A 19,911-nucleotide genomic window follows, 5' to 3' on the forward strand; every position below is an offset into this window, starting at 1 on the left:
AGAAAGCATTTGTCATGTGGAAACTGAAACAAACAGAGAAGTTAAACTGATCAATGCACTAATGACTCTGGGAAGAATTTTTTTTCCATTCACCTTGGATGGAAAGACAATGCTCAGAGCTGGGTGTTCGTGCTCAGCTCACTGTTCCTGTATCGGGAAGGGCCAGGTGACCAGAGACTCTGACTGCAGGACAATCTCACCCCCAGTCAGGAAGTGAGACTCACACTCACCCTGGAGATTCCGGGATTCAACCCACAGTTTCCTGGTGAAATGAGCAGACTCCAATCCAACCCTGAGCTGGCCCTTCGAGCGATGGGAATGCAGCTCATGGTGGGCTGAGCCATTCAGTGGCTGCTGCAATGTGTGAGTGTGAGCAAAAAGCAACGTGTGACAGGGACACACTTTTCAATTGTGAACATTTCACACTCATTTTCCATTTGATCATCAAAAACCTGTTTCCATTTCAGATTCTGATGAAAGTCAGGAAAGGAAAATCAAAGTGATTGGTTCGGGACGAGATGATGGTTTGTAGATCTCTCTGTGTGGGGCATTACTGACTGCGCTGATATTTGGGAGATGGGTCCATGAGGATTAATATGTTCTTTACTGAAATGATTCAAATAGATGTGGAGGCAGGAGAGAGGGAGCAAATCAGAGAGCAAACTGGTTACAAAACAGGGTAACTGCTTCACAGGACCAGTATGTTCTGCCCCCCAAAAAAGACCCTGACCTTCCAATTACCTGCCACTCCTCAACCATTATTGAACTCGATATTGAGTATGGAGGATGGCAGTGTCCTGAAGCGGAAAATGAGGTGTTGTTCTTCCAGCCTGCGCTGAGCTTTGCTGGACACTGCAACAAGCCTGAGACAGGGATATTGGCCTGGGAACAGGGTGGTGTGTTAAAGTGACAGGCAACTGGAAGTTCGGTGTCTTTCTGGCAAATAGAATGTAGATTTTGTGCGATGCGGTCACCCAATCTAGGTACGCTTCGTTTCCCCAATGTAGAGGAGACCACATTGTGCGCAGTGAATGTATTAGACTAGATAGCAAAACGTGCAGGTGAAGCGTTGCCTTTCAAACTCCTAACTGAACCTGCCTGTTATCCTTAAGAGAATCCTGATCCAAGACTACTAAGGCTCTTTGTGTTTCAGATTTCCAAAACCTTTCCCCATTTAGAAAATAGTCTGCACCTCTATTCGTCCCACTAAAGAGCACAACCTCATAAGATCTCACATTGTACTCTGTCAGCCACTTCTTTTCCCATTCTCCTAGCTTTTCCAGGGCCTGCTGCAGCCTCCCTGCCTCCTCAGCACTCCCTGTCCCACCATCTATCTCTGTGCCATCTGCAAACTGAGCAACATTGCCCTCAGTTCCTTTGCCCAGATCGTTAATGTACCACACAAGTAGGTGTGGTCCCAATGTGGATCACTGTCTGCCATGCTGATAAAGACCCCTTTATCACAACCCTCTGCCTTCTGCCAGTCAGCCCATCGTCTATCCATGCCAATAACTCGTCCCTGGCACAACAGGCCCTTATCTAATGTTCCAGCCTCCCGTGCAGCACCTGGTCAAAGGCCAATTGGAAATCCAAACCCATCGTTTACACAGGCTCCTTTATCTAACTTGCTTATTACCTCCTCAAACAATTCGAACAGAAATGTCAGGAATCAGCATTCGTTGATGGAGCTGTTGTGACTCAGCACTATTTGGTCATGTACTTCCAAGTACTCTCAATCTCATCCTTCCTAATGGATTGTAAACTCATACCAATGACCGGGGTCAGGCTAACCGGTCTATAGTTTTCTGTCTCCTGGCTTCCTCCTTCCTTAAACAGTGGTGTTACACGTGCCTTTTCCCAGGCCTCTGGGACCCTCCCTGACTCCTGTGCTTCCTGAAATATCACCATCAGTGTCTCATGTGCTGAATGTGAGGGCAGTTTGCAGTGGGAGGGGAGTCATTGAAAACCATTTTTATATCAGAATGTGTGCTCTGGAAACTGAAATCCTGTTCCCTGTGTTTTAGATTCAGCAGAGAATGAGAGCGAGCCTGACACTAAAGGTATTTATCCCCATTGTTCAACAACATGTCACATTTACTGATTTAAATATCATTGAAACAGGAGGGACAGATTTAAAACTATTCTGATAATGGAACACAGAGGGTCTCCTGATATTGGGGAACTGAGATTCTTATCTATCTATTCCAGATTCTGCACAAAGAGCAAGTCACTCCGAGGCGCAAGCTATCGATGTTTCTGTAATAATCTGTCCCTGTTTCTAACAGTCCTTGCTGAATGACATATTGACCATTGTTATAATAATGTTGAAAGCTGTTTGGATCATTTGGACTTGAATAGAAAGCCAAAGGTCAAAGCTCAGGGTCAGTGCTCAGCTCACTGTTCCTGTAACTGAAGGACCACGAGGCCAGAGAGTGTGGTTTAGTGTCAATCTCAGCCCCGGGCAGGAAGTGAGACTCACACTCACCCTGGAGACTCTGGGATTCTACCCGTAGTTTCCTGGTGAAATGAGCTGACCCCAATCGCACCCTGAGCTGGGCCTTCGAGCGATGGGAATGCAGCTCATGGTGAGCTGAGCCATTCAGTGGCTGCTGCAATGTGTGAGTGTGAGCAAAAAGCAACGTGTGACAGGGACACACTTTTCAATTGCGAACATTTCACATTCATTTTCCACTTAAACATCGAAAATCCGTCTCCATTTCAGGTTCCAAAGAAAGTCGCGAAAAGAAAATCAAAGTGGTCGGTTCAGGACGAGATGATGGTTTGTAAATCTCTCTGTGTGGGGCATTACTGACTGCGCTGATATATGGGAGATGGGTCATAGAACATAGAACCTAGAACATTACAGCACAGTCCAGGCCCTTCGGCCCTCGATGTTGTGCCGACCTGCCATACCGATTTGAAGCCCATCTAACCTACACTATTCCATGTACGTCCATATGCTTGTCCAATGACGACTTAAATGTACCTAAAGTTGGCAAATCTACTACCATTGCAGGATTAACAAGCTCTTTATTGAAATGATTCAAATACACATGGGGACTGGGGACAAGGAGCAGCATGGAGAGCAAGCTGCTTACAAACAGCAAACACATAGGCCTGGAGAAGCTCAACAGGTCTGACAGCAGCTATGGACAGAAAATTGAATTGAGAGATACGGAGTTCTGAAATACACTTAGACTGGACTCGATGCTTCAGCCCTGTTTCTGCTTCCCTGAATACTGCCAGGCCTGCTGTGACTCTCCTGTATTTCTTTATCCTGACATTACTGTTTGATTTCTGACACAATAAACAGGAACTTTCTGTTGTCCTTCCTAATTACTTACTGCAAATGGAACACCAACATTTTTGCTTTATCCCAAAGGACACTCAGATCACTCTGCAATCTGTCACCGTCTCCATAATGTGCTTCTTTCATATCTTTCTGCCAAAATGTATCATTTCACATTTTCCCAACCGTGCACCATTTGTCTTGTATTTACACACTCATTAACCTCCCTTTATCCCTTTCTTCCTTTGGTATGTGCACTTCATGACTCCCTTTCCTCATCATTTTTATGTGATCAGTGAATTTAGTCACACCATACCTTCATTCCTCTAGACAAGCCTTCCAGATGAATGGTGCAAATTTGAGATTCCAGCACCGATCCCTGTGGCACACCACTTATCATTACATCCCCACAACCTGAAATGGCCCAATTATGAAGACCCGCTACTTCCTTCCTGTTAGCCAATCTTTTACCCATCACAGTATGTTACCTCCTCCTTCATGGATTCTTATTTTCCAAAATGACTTTTGATGTTGTTTCTTATCCCATGCCTCTGGAATCCCAGTAACGGCACATGCAGCTCTTCCCCATTATCCGCAGCTCATGGTACCACCTCAATACGGTCCAATTAATTTGGCTAATATGTTTACTGTGTCTCAAACCCCGGGTATTCTGGAGAGCAGTACTTCAATGGAAAATATTCTGTCAGGGCATTTGGAAGAGGAAAAGAATGGCACAAAGTCATTATCATCGTTGAAACAGGCACTGCAGAGACAGCGAACTCAGTTTCCTTGTTGAGCTTCTTCCACTGCTGTAATGATCTTGAACTTTTACAAATGTTGTGCTGTAACATCCAGGAGAGTTGCTGCTAACCCGTTTCTGTGACAGACGTTCACCCAGTAGTCTGTAATCGTAAGCTTTCAAAATGACTCCCCTTCGAATCGAAGAGTTAGATTCACGACGTAATTTTCTGCAATTCCTCTCAAACCTAAATCCAGAGCTGTCCCCTGTCAAAGGGCTGAGTGTTTGGAGAGCTTGCATTGGGAGGGGGAACATAGAAAGCCGTGAGGATATTGGAAGGTGGGGGTCTGGAAACAGAAATCTTGTTCCCTTTGTTTCAGATTCAACGGAGAATGAGAGTGAGCCTGGCACGAAAGGTATTTCTCCCCAACTTTGAAAAACACATCACAGTAGCAGATTTAAATTTCATTAAAACAGGAGGGACAGGTTTAAAACTATTCTGATAATGGGACACAGAGGCTCTGCTGGAATTGGGGAACTGAAATTCTCTTCTTTCTATTCCAGATTCTGAACAAAGAGCGAGTCACTCAGAGGCTCAAGGTATCGATGTTTCTGTTGTAATCTGTCCCTGTTTCTAACAGTCCTTGCTGAGTATTCTACTGATCATTGTACTATGGACTCTGGGAAGGTGCTTGGATCCATTCAGCTTGGCTGGAAAGCCAAACCTCACAGCCCAGAGTCAGTGCTCAGCTCACTGTTCCTGTACTTGAAGTGCCACGAGGCCAGAGAGTGTAGTTCAGGGACAATCTCAGCCCCGGGCAAGAAGTGAGACTCACACTCACCCTGGAGATTCTGGGATTCAACCTGCAGTTTCCTAGTGAAATGAGCTGACCCCAATCCAATCCGGAGCTGGCCCTTCAAGCAATGGGAATGCAGCTCATGGTGAGCTGAGCCATTCAGTGGCTGCTGCAATGTTGAGTGTGAGCAAAAAGCAACGTGTGACAGGGACAGTAGGAACTGCAGATGCTGGAGAATCTGAGATAACAAGGTGTGGAGCTGGATGAACACAGCAGGCCAAGCAGCATCAGAGAGCAGGAAAGCTGATTTTTCGGGCATCGACCCCATTAACCTTCCTGCTCCTCTGACGCTGTTTGGCCTGCTGTGTTCAACCACCTCTATGCTTTGTTATCTATGTAACTGGGTCACACTTATCAATTGCGAACTTTTCACACCCATTTTCCATTTGATCATCAAAAATCTGTTTCCATTTCAGATTCCAAAGAAAGCGGTGAAAGGAAAATCAAAGTGATCGGTTCAGGACGAGATGATGGTTTGTAGATCTCTCTGTGTGGGGCGTTACTGACTGTGCTGATACATGGGAGATGGGTCCATGAGGATCAACAAGCTCTTTATTGAAATGATTCAAATGATTCAAATACATGTGGAGGGAGGAGACAAGGAGCAGAACGGAGAGCAAGCTGCTTACAAAACAGCAAATAGATAGATCTGGAAAAGCTCAACAGGTCTGACAGCAGCTATGGACAGAAAATTGAACTGAGAGATACGGAGTTCTGAAATACAGCCAGCTTGCCCTGACATTTTACCTCTGTTTTTCTTTCCCCAGGCACCGCCAGGCCTGTTGTGTTGCTCCAGTATTTTTTTGCTTTTTTATCGAGACGTTTGTGTTTGATTTCCTCCACTTTTAACAGGAATATTCTGTTGACTTTCCTAGTTACTTGCTGTACTGGCCGACCAACATGTTTTGCTTGATCCCAAAGGACATTCAGATCCCTCTGCATCTCAGAGTTCTGCAACTTCTCATCCTCTACATAATATGCTTCCTTCATATTTTCAGACAAAACAGCAAACACCGAGTAGAGGTGAAAGCGAGTTCCTCAGACTGGGGGGAATGATGGATGTGGTCTTCCTCAGGGATTGATGCCGGGAGCAGTGTTGGTCACTATGTATAGAAACAACTAGTACTCTGGAATTAGAAATACAATTTTCCAATTTGTTGGTGTCACCACACTGAGGGTCTTCATCAGTCTTGAGGAAACATTACTCCACATTCCGCACTGGTATCTGTTCAACCTGATATTCTTCCATGGGATGAGGGTGTCACAGGCTGGGCCCAGTGTATATTGCCCAGTGCTGGTGCCAGCTGAGAAAAATGATGGTGAGCAGCTTTCTCAAACTGCAAGTGTTGATGTGTTTTTGGGTCATTCACTGTACTGTCAGGGAGGCTGTTCCAGGGCGTAGAGATTTCAGGAGAAAGAAAATGAGGGGTGAGACTTCAGTTGAAGGCAAATTGATTGCTCACATTCGTTCAAATATGTGAATGTAAACTGCGAGGAGGGTTTGATTTGATTTGATTTATTGCAGTCATGTACCGAGGTACAGTGAAACTACATTCTTTTGCAACACAGAGTAAGGTCAAACAGTATAACCCAGGCTGGGGAGGATGTGGGGAGTGGTGTTCCCCAGGGATCAGTGCTGGGATCACTGTTGGTCACTTTACAGAAACAACTTGGGCTCAGAATCAGAAATATAATTCCAAAGCTTGTTGGTGACATTGAATTGGATGTTTCCTCAGTATTGAGCTGATGATCATAAACCTGATTACTGAAATACCTTTCAGATTGCATTGTTTCACATGCATCTATATAGACTCCTTGGTTGACTTTCTGAAACGTTGATCAGGGTCCCCTTTTCAGTTCACCCAGAGAAAAGCTGCAGTGTTTCAAACTCAGCTTCCTACTCTGTGGTATTCCAAATGGTGGTGCAGCAGATTCGCCAGGGAACTTTCCATTCTGTGTGCTGTCTCAGTAGCAGGCCAGAACCATCTCCCAGAAAACATTGTTCAAAAACAACTATAGTCCTGGTTCCACACAGACAGTGTGATTGTCTCTTCCTGAGACCTCAATTACCGTTCAAAATAAGCCATCTGCTTGAATATGGAGTCTCTTCCAGAATTGCCAGAACCAATTCCTTGATATTGACATTGTTAATAGCCAACTTCTGCTGTCTGTTTAAACGCGCTGCTCTTCATAGGGTCACTGTGTCTGTTGGAATGCCTTTAATCAAGAATCAGCCAGCAATTAGCCTTCAGGTTTAGCTCCACAAACAGGCAAAACTTGTTTATTCTCTTCCTCTCCGTAACCCATAACACTGTTCCAAATTCCACCAATCAATTCCAGCTCACAATTCAAAATTGATCATAGAATAGAAATAATGAAAAATAGGTGATTGTTCTAACAGAGGTGACTGATATTTCAGGATAATGAGAGTGAGGGCTGGGACGTCAGGTGTAAGAGCATGGATGACACAAATTCATTTAAAATTCTCAATCAAAATTATGTAGAGGAACTCAGACATGTGGGGTTCCAGACACACAAACCATTAAACTTAGTGAGACCAGTTAATAAAGAGCATGTTGTTCCTATATTGTACTATAAGTTATTCTATGCTTTGTCCATCGAGCACAGACCCAGATTCTTCAACCACTTCTCATGTGACTGGACCTCCATCCCTGGGATCATTGTTGCAAATCTCCATGTGGACCAACTTCAACACCAGCATTTCCTTCCTTAGACATGGGGCCCGATGAGAGCTTATAGTATTCTAAATGCACTCTGAGAGAGGCTCAGAGAGAGTTAGTAGTACATCTCTTCTCTTGTATTCAAGCCCTTTCGCAGTGAGTGCTGACATTGTATTTACCTTCCTAACTGCCAACTGAAGCTGTGTTTTAACCTGAAAAGAATCCTGAACCGAAGACACCCAAATCCTCTTGAGCTATAGATTCCTTAAACCTGTCCCCATTTAGAAAATTGCCCACACTCCATTCTTCCTACCAAAGAGCATAACCTCACACTTTCCCCAATTGTATTCTGTCTGCCACTTCTTTGCCCACTCTCCTAGTCTGTCCAAGTCCATCTGACCCCTCCCGGCTTCCTCAACACGACCTGTCCCTCCACCTCGCCTTGTGTCATCTGCAAACTGAGCAACGTTGCCGTCAATTCTTTCGACAGAGGATTAATGTATAACGTGAATGGCTGTGGATGTGACATGGACCCCTGCAGGACTCCACTATCACCACCTGCCATGCTGAAATAAAACCCTTTATCCCTAATCTTTGCCTTCTGCCAGTCAGCCCCTCCACTATCCTTTCCAGGAGCTAGTCCCTAACACCAGAGGCTTTTATTTGATTTCACAGCTGCCTGTGCAGCACCTCATCAACAGCCATCTGGAAATGCAAATGCTTCAGATCCACCAACTCTCCCTTGTCTAACCAAGTCATTACCTCCTCAAAGAATTCCAGCAGATTAATCAGGCATTACCCTCATCTTGACAAAGCCGTGCTGACTCAGCATTACCTTCCCATGCACTTCCAGACACTCCGCAATCTCATCCTCAATAATGGATTCTATAACCCTACCAATGACTAAGGTCAGGCTAAACAGACTATAATTTCCTGCTTTCTGCCTCCCTCCTTTCTTAAACATTGGCGTTACGTTTGCCATTTTTCAGTCCTCTGGGACCCTCCCTGACTCCAGTTTTTTCTGAAATATCACCATCAATGTCCCAATTGGAACAATTGGGAAGTGTCCCCTGTCCAAGTGCTGAGTGTGGGGACAGTTGGCAGTGGACGGCGATCATTGAAAACCATTTGGATATCGGAACATGTGGCCTGGAAACTGAAATCCTGTTCCATCTGTTTCAGACTCAGCGGAGAATGAGAGTGAGCCTGACACTAAAGGTATTTATGCCCATCTTTCAACGACACATCACAGTTGCAGATATAAATATTATTAAAACAGGAGGGACAGGTTTAAAAAATTCTGATAATAGGACACAGAGGCTCTCCTGGGGAACTGAGATTCTCTTCTTTCTATTCCAGATTCTGCACAAAGAACAAGTCACTCAGAGGCTCAAGGTATCGATGTTTCTGTAATAATCTATCCCTTTTTCTAACAATCATTGCTGAGTAATCTATTGATCATTGTATGTTGACTCTGGGAAGCTGCTTTGCATCCATTGGCCTTGGATGGAAAGCCAAAGCTTAGAGTCAGTGCTCGGCTCACTGTTCCTGTATCTGAAGGGCCAGGTGGCCAGAGAGTGCGGCTCAGAGACAATCTCAGCCCCGGGCAGGAAGTGAGACTCACTTTCACCCTGCAGATTCTGGGATTCAACCCGCAGTTTCCTGGTGAAATGAGCTGACCCCAATCCAACCCTGTGCTGGCCCTTCGAGCGATGGGAATGCAGCTTATGGTGAGCTGAGCCATTCAGTGGCTGCTGCAATATGTGAGTGTGAGCAAACAGCAACGTGTGACAGGGATAACGAGGTATAGAGGTGGATGAACACAGCAGGCCAGGCAGCATCAGAGGAGCAGGAAAGCTGACATTTTGGGTCTAGTCCCTTCTTCTGAAGAAGGGTCTAGGTCTGAAACATTAGCCTTCCTGCTTCTCTGATGCTCCTTGGCCTGCTGCGTTCATCCAGTGCTACACCTTGTTAGTTTAGGAAGCTCAGTTTTAAAGAGCAGTGAGGGGTGGGCAACAGATGACAGCCTTGCCAGCATTGCCCAGTCCTAGAAAGGAAAAATCTTTTTGGGTGGTTTTGTGCCCAGAGCACAGCCTGTACAAATGGGTCAATATTTATTCAAGAGGTAACAAGGTGTAGAGCTGGATGAACACAGCAGGCCAAGCAGCATCAGAGGAGCAGAAAGGCTGATGTTTCAGGTCTGGGCCCTTCTTCTGAAGACAGGTCCAGACCCAAAATGTCAGCTTTCCAGCTCTGATGCTGCTTGACCTGCTGTGTTCATCCAGCTCTACACCTTGTTATCTCAGACTCTCCAGCATCGGCAGCTCCTACGATCTCTGTGTGACAGGGACGCATTTTTAAATGGGAACATTTCACACTCGTTTTCCATTTGACCATCAAAAATCCCATTTCCATTTCAGATTCCAAAGAAAGCAGCGAAAGGAAAATCAAAGTGATCAGTTTGGGAAGAAATGATGGTTTGTAGATCTCTCTGTGTAGCACATTACTGACTGGGCTAATATATGAGAGATGGGTCCTTGAGGATTAACAAGCATTTTACTGAAATGATTCAGATACATTTGGAGACAGGAGACAAGGAGCAGAATGAAGAGCAAGCTGCTTACAAAACAGCAAATAGATAGATCTGGAAAAATTCAGCAGGTCTGACAGCAGCTTTGACCAGAAAATTGAATTGAGAGAAACAGAGCTCTGAAGGACAGTCAGACTGGATTTAACACTTTACCTCTGTTTCTACTTCCCCAGGCACTGCCACGCTTGCTGTGTTTCCCCTGTATTTTTTAGTTTATATCCTGTCATTTGTGTTTGATTTCCTCGACAATAAATATGAACATTCTGCTCTCTTTCCTAGTTATTTGCTGTACTGGCAAATCAACATTTCCCTCCTCCTTCATGAATTTTTATTTTCCACAACGACCTTTGATGTTGCATCTTATCCCATGCCTCTGGAATCCCAATAAGAAAACATCCAGTTCTTCCCCATTATCCGCAGCTCATGGTGCTGCCTCAACACATTCCAATTAATTTGGGAAATACGTTTTCCCTGCCTCAAAACTTGGTTGGCTCTCCCTAAAATATTCTGGAGAGCACTATTTCACCAGAAAGGAATCTGGCAGGACATTTGGAAGAGTCAAAGAATGGCACAACACCATAATCATCATTGAAACAGGCACTGCAGAGACAGCGAACTCAGTTTCCTTGTTGAGCTTCATCCACTGCTGTAATGATCTTGAACATGTATAAATGTTATTAATATCCAAAATAGTTCCTGATAACGCCGTTTCTGTGACAGATGTTCACCCAGTGGTCTGTAATCGCAAGCTTTAAAAATAACTCCCCTGCAAATCGAAGAGTTAGATTCACGATGCAATTTTCTGCATTTCCTCTCAAACCTAAATCCAGAGCTGTCCCCTGTCCAAGAGCTGAGTGTTTGGGGTAGTTTGCAATGGGAGGGGGAACATTGAAAGCCGTTAGGATATTGGAAGGTGTGGGGTCTGGAAACTGAAATCCTGTTCCTTCTGTTTCAGACTCTGCAGAGAATGAGAGTGAGCCCGATAATGAAGGTATTTATCCCCATCATTCAACAACACGTCATATTTACAGATTTAAATATCAATAAAACAGGAAGGACAGGTTTAAAACCATTCTGATAATGGGACACAGAGACTGTCTATGATTGGTGAAGTGAAATTCTCTTCGTTCTATTCCAGATTCTGCACAAAGAGCGAGTCACTCTATAGAGACAGCAGGTACCCAACAGAGATTTCAATATCACATCATCCTGAGTCAGGAATTCACTAGAGAAACAGTCTCACTGGTCACTGTCTGTTCCAAATGGGGTTTGTGTTTTCTGTTACTAGATCCCAATCCGGCCCCAGTGCAGAGCTGCACTGTCCCTCCATATCCCATCCAGGCTCTGGATTGCGATCCTGGATTATTCAAGCCATGGGCTGACATCTCAGGAACAAGGTCCAAACCAAACACATCCCATTACCCAGGAAAGGTCAGCATAGGGTCAGTGTGGGTCACACAGTCCCTCACTCACTGCCCATCTACCCCCAGTTACTGAGAAATCAAAGATGTTGTCAGTTCTCAAAACGTTCTCTTTCAAATATAATCTTCAGTGGACAATCCTTGCTCTCTTTTTTCGGTTTCAGGTTCCGATGAGATTGGAAAGTGGAACAGAAACAAGGACAACTCCAGTGAGTGAACAATTGCTTCATCCAAACCTCGGAATCATGGTGTGAGAGCGGACTATAGTTTACAGAAGCGCTCAGTTTCTGAGTGGGGAGGGTGAGGGGATAATTAATCCCAAATCTCAGGAGAAACAGTTCTAAGCACTGGATGCAGTGGCTGTCCTGGGACTGGGGAACTGAAATTCTCTTCTTTCTATTTGAGATTCTTAATGCAAAGTGAGTCGCTTGGAGACTCAATGTGTCTATATTTCTGTTTTAACTTGTCCCTATTTCTACCAAACTATTGCTGAATGATCCATTGACGATTGCACGACCGTCACTGGAGATGTGTTTCGATTCTTAACTTCTGGATTCTTCTCATTGTTCTTTTGTGGGACCCGTGTGTTGCTGGCTGGGCCCAGCGTTTATTGCCCACCCCTAGCTAGCCCTTGAGAAGGTGATGGTGAGCTGCCTTCTTGAACCGCAGCAGTCCGTGTGCTGTCTGTAGACCCACAGTGCCCTCAGAGCGGGAATTCCAGTTATTTGACCCAGTGAGAGTGAGTGAACGATGATACATTTCCAAGTCAGGATGGTGATTGGTTTGGGGGGTGTCACCTGTATCTGCTGCCCTTGTCCTTCGAGATGGAAGTTGTCCAGGGTTTGGGAGGTGCTTTCCTAGGATCTTCAGTGAATTTCTGCACTGCATCTTGGAAATGATACACAGTGCAGCTACTGAGCATCAGTGTTGGAGAGTGTGAATGTTTGTGGATGTGATACAAACCAAGCAGGCTGCTTTATCCCGCATTGTGTTCAATTTCTTGAGGATTGTTGGAGCTGCCCCAATAAAGGCAAGTTGGGAGAATGCCATCAGATTGCTCACTTGTGCCTTGTAGACTGTGTACAGCCTTTGGGGAGTCAGGAGGTGAGTTGCTCACTGCCTGTTTCCAAACCTGTGCACTGGTGTGTGGCCACTGTGTTTATGTAGTGACACCAGGTCAGTTTCTGGTAAATCGTAACCACAAGGATATCAGTTGTAGGGTATCCAGCATCGAAGGGTCTGTTTCCATGATGTACTGCTCTACTCTATGGCTCTGTGGAAAAAAGATGTCAAAACAACAGCACTTTATAAAAGAACAAAGAGAGAAAGCATTTGTCATGTGGAAACTGAAACAAACAGAGAAGTTAAACTGATCAATGCAGTAATGACTCTGGGAAGAATTTTTTTTCCATTCACCTTGGATGGAAAGACAATGCTCAGAGCTGGGTGTTCGTGCTCAGCTCACTGTTCCTGTATCGGGAAGGGCCAGGTGACCAGAGACTCTGACTGCAGGACAATCTCACCCCCAGTCAGGAAGTGAGACTCACACTCACCCTGGAGATTCCGGGATTCAACCCACAGTTTCCTGGTGAAATGAGCAGACTCCAATCCAACCCTGAGCTGGCCCTTCGAGCGATGGGAATGCAGCTCATGGTGGGCTGAGCCATTCAGTGGCTGCTGCAATGTGTGAGTGTGAGCAAAAAGCAACGTGTGACAGGGACACACTTTTCAATTGTGAACATTTCACACTCATTTTCCATTTGATCATCAAAAACCTGTTTCCATTTCAGATTCTGATGAAAGTCAGGAAAGGAAAATCAAAGTGATTGGTTCGGGACGAGATGATGGTTTGTAGATCTCTCTGTGTGGGGCATTACTGACTGCGCTGATATTTGGGAGATGGGTCCATGAGGATTAATATGTTCTTTACTGAAATGATTCAAATAGATGTGGAGGCAGGAGAGAGGGAGCAAATCAGAGAGCAAACTGGTTACAAAACAGGGTAACTGCTTCACAGGACCAGTATGTTCTGCCCCCCAAAAAAGACCCTGACCTTCCAATTACCTGCCACTCCTCAACCATTATTGAACTCGATATTGAGTATGGAGGATGGCAGTGTCCTGAAGCGGAAAATGAGGTGTTGTTCTTCCAGCCTGCGCTGAGCTTTGCTGGACACTGCAACAAGCCTGAGACAGGGATATTGGCCTGGGAACAGGGTGGTGTGTTAAAGTGACAGGCAACTGGAAGTTCGGTGTCTTTCTGGCAAATAGAATGTAGATTTTGTGCGATGCGGTCACCCAATCTAGGTACGCTTCGTTTCCCCAATGTAGAGGAGACCACATTGTGCGCAGTGAATGTATTAGACTAGATAGCAAAACGTGCAGGTGAAGCGTTGCCTTTCAAACTCCTAACTGAACCTGCCTGTTATCCTTAAGAGAATCCTGATCCAAGACTACTAAGGCTCTTTGTGTTTCAGATTTCCAAAACCTTTCCCCATTTAGAAAATAGTCTGCACCTCTATTCGTCCCACTAAAGAGCACAACCTCATAAGATCTCACATTGTACTCTGTCAGCCACTTCTTTTCCCATTCTCCTAGCTTTTCCAGGGCCTGCTGCAGCCTCCCTGCCTCCTCAGCACTCCCTGTCCCACCATCTATCTCTGTGCCATCTGCAAACTGACCAACATTGCCCTCAGTTCCTTTGCCCAGATCGTTAATGTACCACACAAGTAGGTGTGGTCCCAATGTGGATCACTGTCTGCCATGCTGATAAAGACCCCTTTATCACAACCCTCTGCCTTCTGCCAGTCAGCCCATCGTCTATCCATGCCAATAACTCGTCCCTGGCACAACAGGCCCTTATCTAATGTTCCAGCCTCCCGTGCAGCACCTGGTCAAAGGCCAATTGGAAATCCAAACCCATCGTTTACACAGGCTCCTTTATCTAACTTGCTTATTACCTCCTCAAACAATTCGAACAGAAATGTCAGGAATCAGCATTCGTTGATGGAGCTGTTGTGACTCAGCACTATTTGGTCATGTACTTCCAAGTACTCTCAATCTCATCCTTCCTAATGGATTGTAAACTCATACCAATGACCGGGGTCAGGCTAACCGGTCTATAGTTTTCAGTTTCCTGGCTTCCTCCTTCCTTAAACAGTGGTGTTACACGTGCCTTTTCCCAGGCCTCTGGGACCCTCCCTGACTCCTGTGCTTCCTGAAATATCACCATCAGTGTCTCATGTGCTGAATGTGAGGGCAGTTTGCAGTGGGAGGGGAGTCATTGAAAACCATTTTTATATCAGAATGTGTGCTCTGGAAACTGAAATCCTGTTCCCTGTGTTTTAGATTCAGCAGAGAATGAGAGCGAGCCTGACACTAAAGGTATTTATCCCCATTGTTCAACAACATGTCACATTTACTGATTTAAATATCATTGAAACAGGAGGGACAGATTTAAAACTATTCTGATAATGGAACACAGAGGGTCTCCTGATATTGGGGAACTGAGATTCTTATCTATCTATTCCAGATTCTGCACAAAGAGCAAGTCACTCCGAGGCGCAAGCTATCGATGTTTCTGTAATAATCTGTCCCTGTTTCTAACAGTCCTTGCTGAATGACATATTGACCATTGTTATAATAATGTTGAAAGCTGTTTGGATCATTTGGACTTGAATAGAAAGCCAAAGGTCAAAGCTCAGGGTCAGTGCTCAGCTCACTGTTCCTGTAACTGAAGGACCACGAGGCCAGAGAGTGTGGTTTAGTGTCAATCTCAGCCCCGGGCAGGAAGTGAGACTCACACTCACCCTGGAGACTCTGGGATTCTACCCGTAGTTTCCTGGTGAAATGAGCTGACCCCAATCGCACCCTGAGCTGGGCCTTCGAGCGATGGGAATGCAGCTCATGGTGAGCTGAGCCATTCAGTGGCTGCTGCAATGTGTGAGTGTGAGCAAAAAGCAACGTGTGACAGGGACACACTTTTCAATTGCGAACATTTCACATTCATTTTCCACTTAAACATCGAAAATCCGTCTCCATTTCAGGTTCCAAAGAAAGTCGCGAAAAGAAAATCAAAGTGGTCGGTTCAGGACGAGATGATGGTTTGTAAATCTCTCTGTGTGGGGCATTACTGACTGCGCTGATATATGGGAGATGGGTCATAGAACATAGAACCTAGAACATTACAGCACAGTCCAGGCCCTTCGGCCCTCGATGTTGTGCCGACCTGCCATACCGATTTGAAGCCCATCTAACCTACACTATTCCATGTACGTCCATATGCTTGTCCAATGACGACTTAAATGTACCTAAAGTTGGCAAATCTACTACCGTTGCAGGATTAACAAGCTCTTTATTGAAATGATTCAAATACACATGGGGACTGGGGACAAGGAGCAGCATGGAGAGCAAGCTGCTTACAAACAGCAAACACATAGGCCTGGAGAAGCTCAACAGGTCTGACAGCAGCTATGGACAGAAAATTGAATTGAGAGATACGGAGTTCTGAAATACACTTAGACTGGACTCGATGCTTCAGCCCTGTTTCTGCTTCCCTGAATACTGCCAGGTCTGCTGTGACTCTCCTGTATTTCTTTATCCTGACATTACTGTTTGATTTCTGACACAATAAACAGGAACTTTCTGTTGTCCTTCCTAATTACTTACTGCAAATGGAACACCAACATTTTTGCTTTATCCCAAAGGACACTCAGATCACTCTGCAATCTGTCACCGTCTCCATAATGTGCTTCTTTCATATCTTTCTGCCAAAATGTATCATTTCACATTTTCCCAACCGTACACCATTTGTCTTGTATTTACACACTCATTAACCTCCCTTTATCCCTTGCTTCCTTTGGTATGTGCACTTCATGACTCCCTTTCCTCATCATTTTTATGTGATCAGTGAATTTAGTCACACCATACCTTCATTCCTCTAGCCAAGCCTTCCAGATGAATGGTGCAAATTTGAGATTCCAGCACCGATCCCTGTGGCACACCACTTATCATTACATCCCCACAACCTGAAATGGCCCAATTATGAAGACCCGCTACTTCCTTCCTGTTAGCCAATCTTTTACCCATCACAGTATGTTACCTCCTCCTTCATGGATTCTTATTTTCCAAAATGACTTTTGATGTTGTTTCTTATCCCATGCCTCTGGAATCCCAGTAACGGCACATGCAGCTCTTCCCCATTATCCGCAGCTCATGGTACCACCTCAATACGGTCCAATTAATTTGGCTAATATGTTTACTGTGTCTCAAACCCCGGGTATTCTGGAGAGCAGTACTTCAATGGAAAATATTCTGTCAGGGCATTTGGAAGAGGAAAAGAATGGCACAAAGTCATTATCATCGTTGAAACAGGCACTGCAGAGACAGCGAACTCAGTTTCCTTGTTGAGCTTCTTCCACTGCTGTAATGATCTTGAACTTTTACAAATGTTGTGCTGTAACATCCAGGAGAGTTGCTGCTAACCCGTTTCTGTGACAGACGTTCACCCAGTAGTCTGTAATCGTAAGCTTTCAAAATGACTCCCCTTCGAATCGAAGAGTTAGATTCACGACGTAATTTTCTGCAATTCCTCTCAAACCTAAATCCAGAGCTGTCCCCTGTCAAAGGGCTGAGTGTTTGGAGAGCTTGCATTGGGAGGGGGAACATAGAAAGCCGTGAGGATATTGGAAGGTGGGGGTCTGGAAACAGAAATCTTGTTCCCTTTGTTTCAGATTCAACGGAGAATGAGAGTGAGCCTGGCACGAAAGGTATTTCTCCCCAACTTTGAAAAACACATCACAGTAGCAGATTTAAATTTCATTAAAACAGGAGGGACAGGTTTAAAACTATTCTGATAATGGGACACAGAGGCTCTGCTGGAATTGGGGAACTGAAATTCTCTTCTTTCTATTCCAGATTCTGAACAAAGAGCGAGTCACTCAGAGGCTCAAGGTATCGATGTTTCTGTTGTAATCTGTCCCTGTTTCTAACAGTCCTTGCTGAGTATTCTACTGATCATTGTACTATGGACTCTGGGAAGGTGCTTGGATCCATTCAGCTTGGCTGGAAAGCCAAACCTCACAGCCCAGAGTCAGTGCTCAGCTCACTGTTCCTGTACTTGAAGTGCCACGAGGCCAGAGAGTGTAGTTCAGGGACAATCTCAGCCCCGGGCAAGAAGTGAGACTCACACTCACCCTGGAGATTCTGGGATTCAACCTGCAGTTTCCTAGTGAAATGAGCTGACCCCAATCCAATCCGGAGCTGGCCCTTCAAGCAATGGGAATGCAGCTCATGGTGAGCTGAGCCATTCAGTGGCTGCTGCAATGTTGAGTGTGAGCAAAAAGCAACGTGTGACAGGGACAGTAGGAACTGCAGATGCTGGAGAATCTGAGATAACAAGGTGTGGAGCTGGATGAACACAGCAGGCCAAGCAGCATCAGAGAGCAGGAAAGCTGATTTTTCGGGCATCGACCCCATTAACCTTCCTGCTCCTCTGACGCTGTTTGGCCTGCTGTGTTCAACCACCTCTATGCTTTGTTATCTATGTAACTGGGTCACACTTATCAATTGCGAACTTTTCACACCCATTTTCCATTTGATCATCAAAAATCTGTTTCCATTTCAGATTCCAAAGAAAGCGGTGAAAGGAAAATCAAAGTGATCGGTTCAGGACGAGATGATGGTTTGTAGATCTCTCTGTGTGGGGCGTTACTGACTGTGCTGATACATGGGAGATGGGTCCATGAGGATCAACAAGCTCTTTATTGAAATGATTCAAATGATTCAAATACATGTGGAGGGAGGAGACAAGGAGCAGAACGGAGAGCAAGCTGCTTACAAAACAGCAAATAGATAGATCTGGAAAAGCTCAACAGGTCTGACAGCAGCTATGGACAGAAAATTGAACTGAGAGATACGGAGTTCTGAAATACAGCCAGCTTGCCCTGACATTTTACCTCTGTTTTTCTTTCCCCAGGCACCGCCAGGCCTGTTGTGTTGCTCCAGTATTTTTTTGCTTTTTTATCGAGACGTTTGTGTTTGATTTCCTCCACTTTTAACAGGAATATTCTGTTGACTTTCCTAGTTACTTGCTGTACTGGCCGACCAACATGTTTTGCTTGATCCCAAAGGACATTCAGATCCCTCTGCATCTCAGAGTTCTGCAACTTCTCATCCTCTACATAATATGCTTCCTTCATATTTTCAGACAAAACAGCAAACACCGAGTAGAGGTGAAAGCGAGTTCCTCAGACTGGGGGGAATGATGGATGTGGTCTTCCTCAGGGATTGATGCCGGGAGCAGTGTTGGTCACTATGTATAGAAACAACTAGTACTCTGGAATTAGAAATACAATTTTCCAATTTGTTGGTGTCACCACACTGAGGGTCTTCATCAGTCTTGAGGAAACATTACTCCACATTCCGCACTGGTATCTGTTCAACCTGATATTCTTCCATGGGATGAGGGTGTCACAGGCTGGGCCCAGTGTATATTGCCCAGTGCTGGTGCCAGCTGAGAAAAATGATGGTGAGCAGCTTTCTCAAACTGCAAGTGTTGATGTGTTTTTGGGTCATTCACTGTACTGTCAGGGAGGCTGTTCCAGGGCGTAGAGATTTCAGGAGAAAGAAAATGAGGGGTGAGACTTCAGTTGAAGGCAAATTGATTGCTCACATTCGTTCAAATATGTGAATGTAAACTGCGAGGAGGGTTTGATTTGATTTGATTTATTGCAGTCATGTACCGAGGTACAGTGAAACTACATTCTTTTGCAACACAGAGTAAGGTCAAACAGTATAACCCAGGCTGGGGAGGATGTGGGGAGTGGTGTTCCCCAGGGATCAGTGCTGGGATCACTGTTGGTCACTTTACAGAAACAACTTGGGCTCAGAATCAGAAATATAATTCCAAAGCTTGTTGGTGACATTGAATTGGATGTTTCCTCAGTATTGAGCTGATGATCATAAACCTGATTACTGAAATACCTTTCAGATTGCATTGTTTCACATGCATCTATATAGACTCCTTGGTTGACTTTCTGAAACGTTGATCAGGGTCCCCTTTTCAGTTCACCCAGAGAAAAGCTGCAGTGTTTCAAACTCAGCTTCCTACTCTGTGGTATTCCAAATGGTGGTGCAGCAGATTCGCCAGGGAACTTTCCATTCTGTGTGCTGTCTCAGTAGCAGGCCAGAACCATCTCCCAGAAAACATTGTTCAAAAACAACTATAGTCCTGGTTCCACACAGACAGTGTGATTGTCTCTTCCTGAGACCTCAATTACCGTTCAAAATAAGCCATCTGCTTGAATATGGAGTCTCTTCCAGAATTGCCAGAACC

The 19,911-nt window shown here is 45.0% G+C and overlaps 1 protein-coding gene across 1 annotated transcript in view; it reads left to right on the forward strand.

Moving 5' to 3' along the window:
• Positions 1-19,911, forward strand: part of LOC125447207 (protein PFC0760c-like) — a 124,505-nt gene that overhangs the window by 61,605 nt on the left and 42,989 nt on the right. The window contains exons 39-54 of the mRNA XM_059640742.1: positions 468-524; positions 2,025-2,060; positions 2,723-2,779; positions 4,593-4,628; positions 5,302-5,358; positions 8,749-8,784; positions 8,926-8,961; positions 9,987-10,043; positions 11,112-11,147; positions 11,295-11,333; positions 11,742-11,786; positions 13,368-13,424; positions 14,925-14,960; positions 15,623-15,679; positions 17,493-17,528; positions 18,202-18,258. Coding sequence (XP_059496725.1) covers positions 468-524; positions 2,025-2,060; positions 2,723-2,779; positions 4,593-4,628; positions 5,302-5,358; positions 8,749-8,784; positions 8,926-8,961; positions 9,987-10,043; positions 11,112-11,147; positions 11,295-11,333; positions 11,742-11,786; positions 13,368-13,424; positions 14,925-14,960; positions 15,623-15,679; positions 17,493-17,528; positions 18,202-18,258 — 735 coding nt within the window. The remainder of the gene's footprint in view (positions 1-467; positions 525-2,024; positions 2,061-2,722; positions 2,780-4,592; positions 4,629-5,301; positions 5,359-8,748; positions 8,785-8,925; positions 8,962-9,986; positions 10,044-11,111; positions 11,148-11,294; positions 11,334-11,741; positions 11,787-13,367; positions 13,425-14,924; positions 14,961-15,622; positions 15,680-17,492; positions 17,529-18,201; positions 18,259-19,911) is intronic.

This window comes from Stegostoma tigrinum, chromosome 38 (assembly GCF_030684315.1).
Source record: "Stegostoma tigrinum isolate sSteTig4 chromosome 38, sSteTig4.hap1, whole genome shotgun sequence".
NCBI lineage: Eukaryota > Metazoa > Chordata > Chondrichthyes > Orectolobiformes > Stegostomatidae > Stegostoma > Stegostoma tigrinum.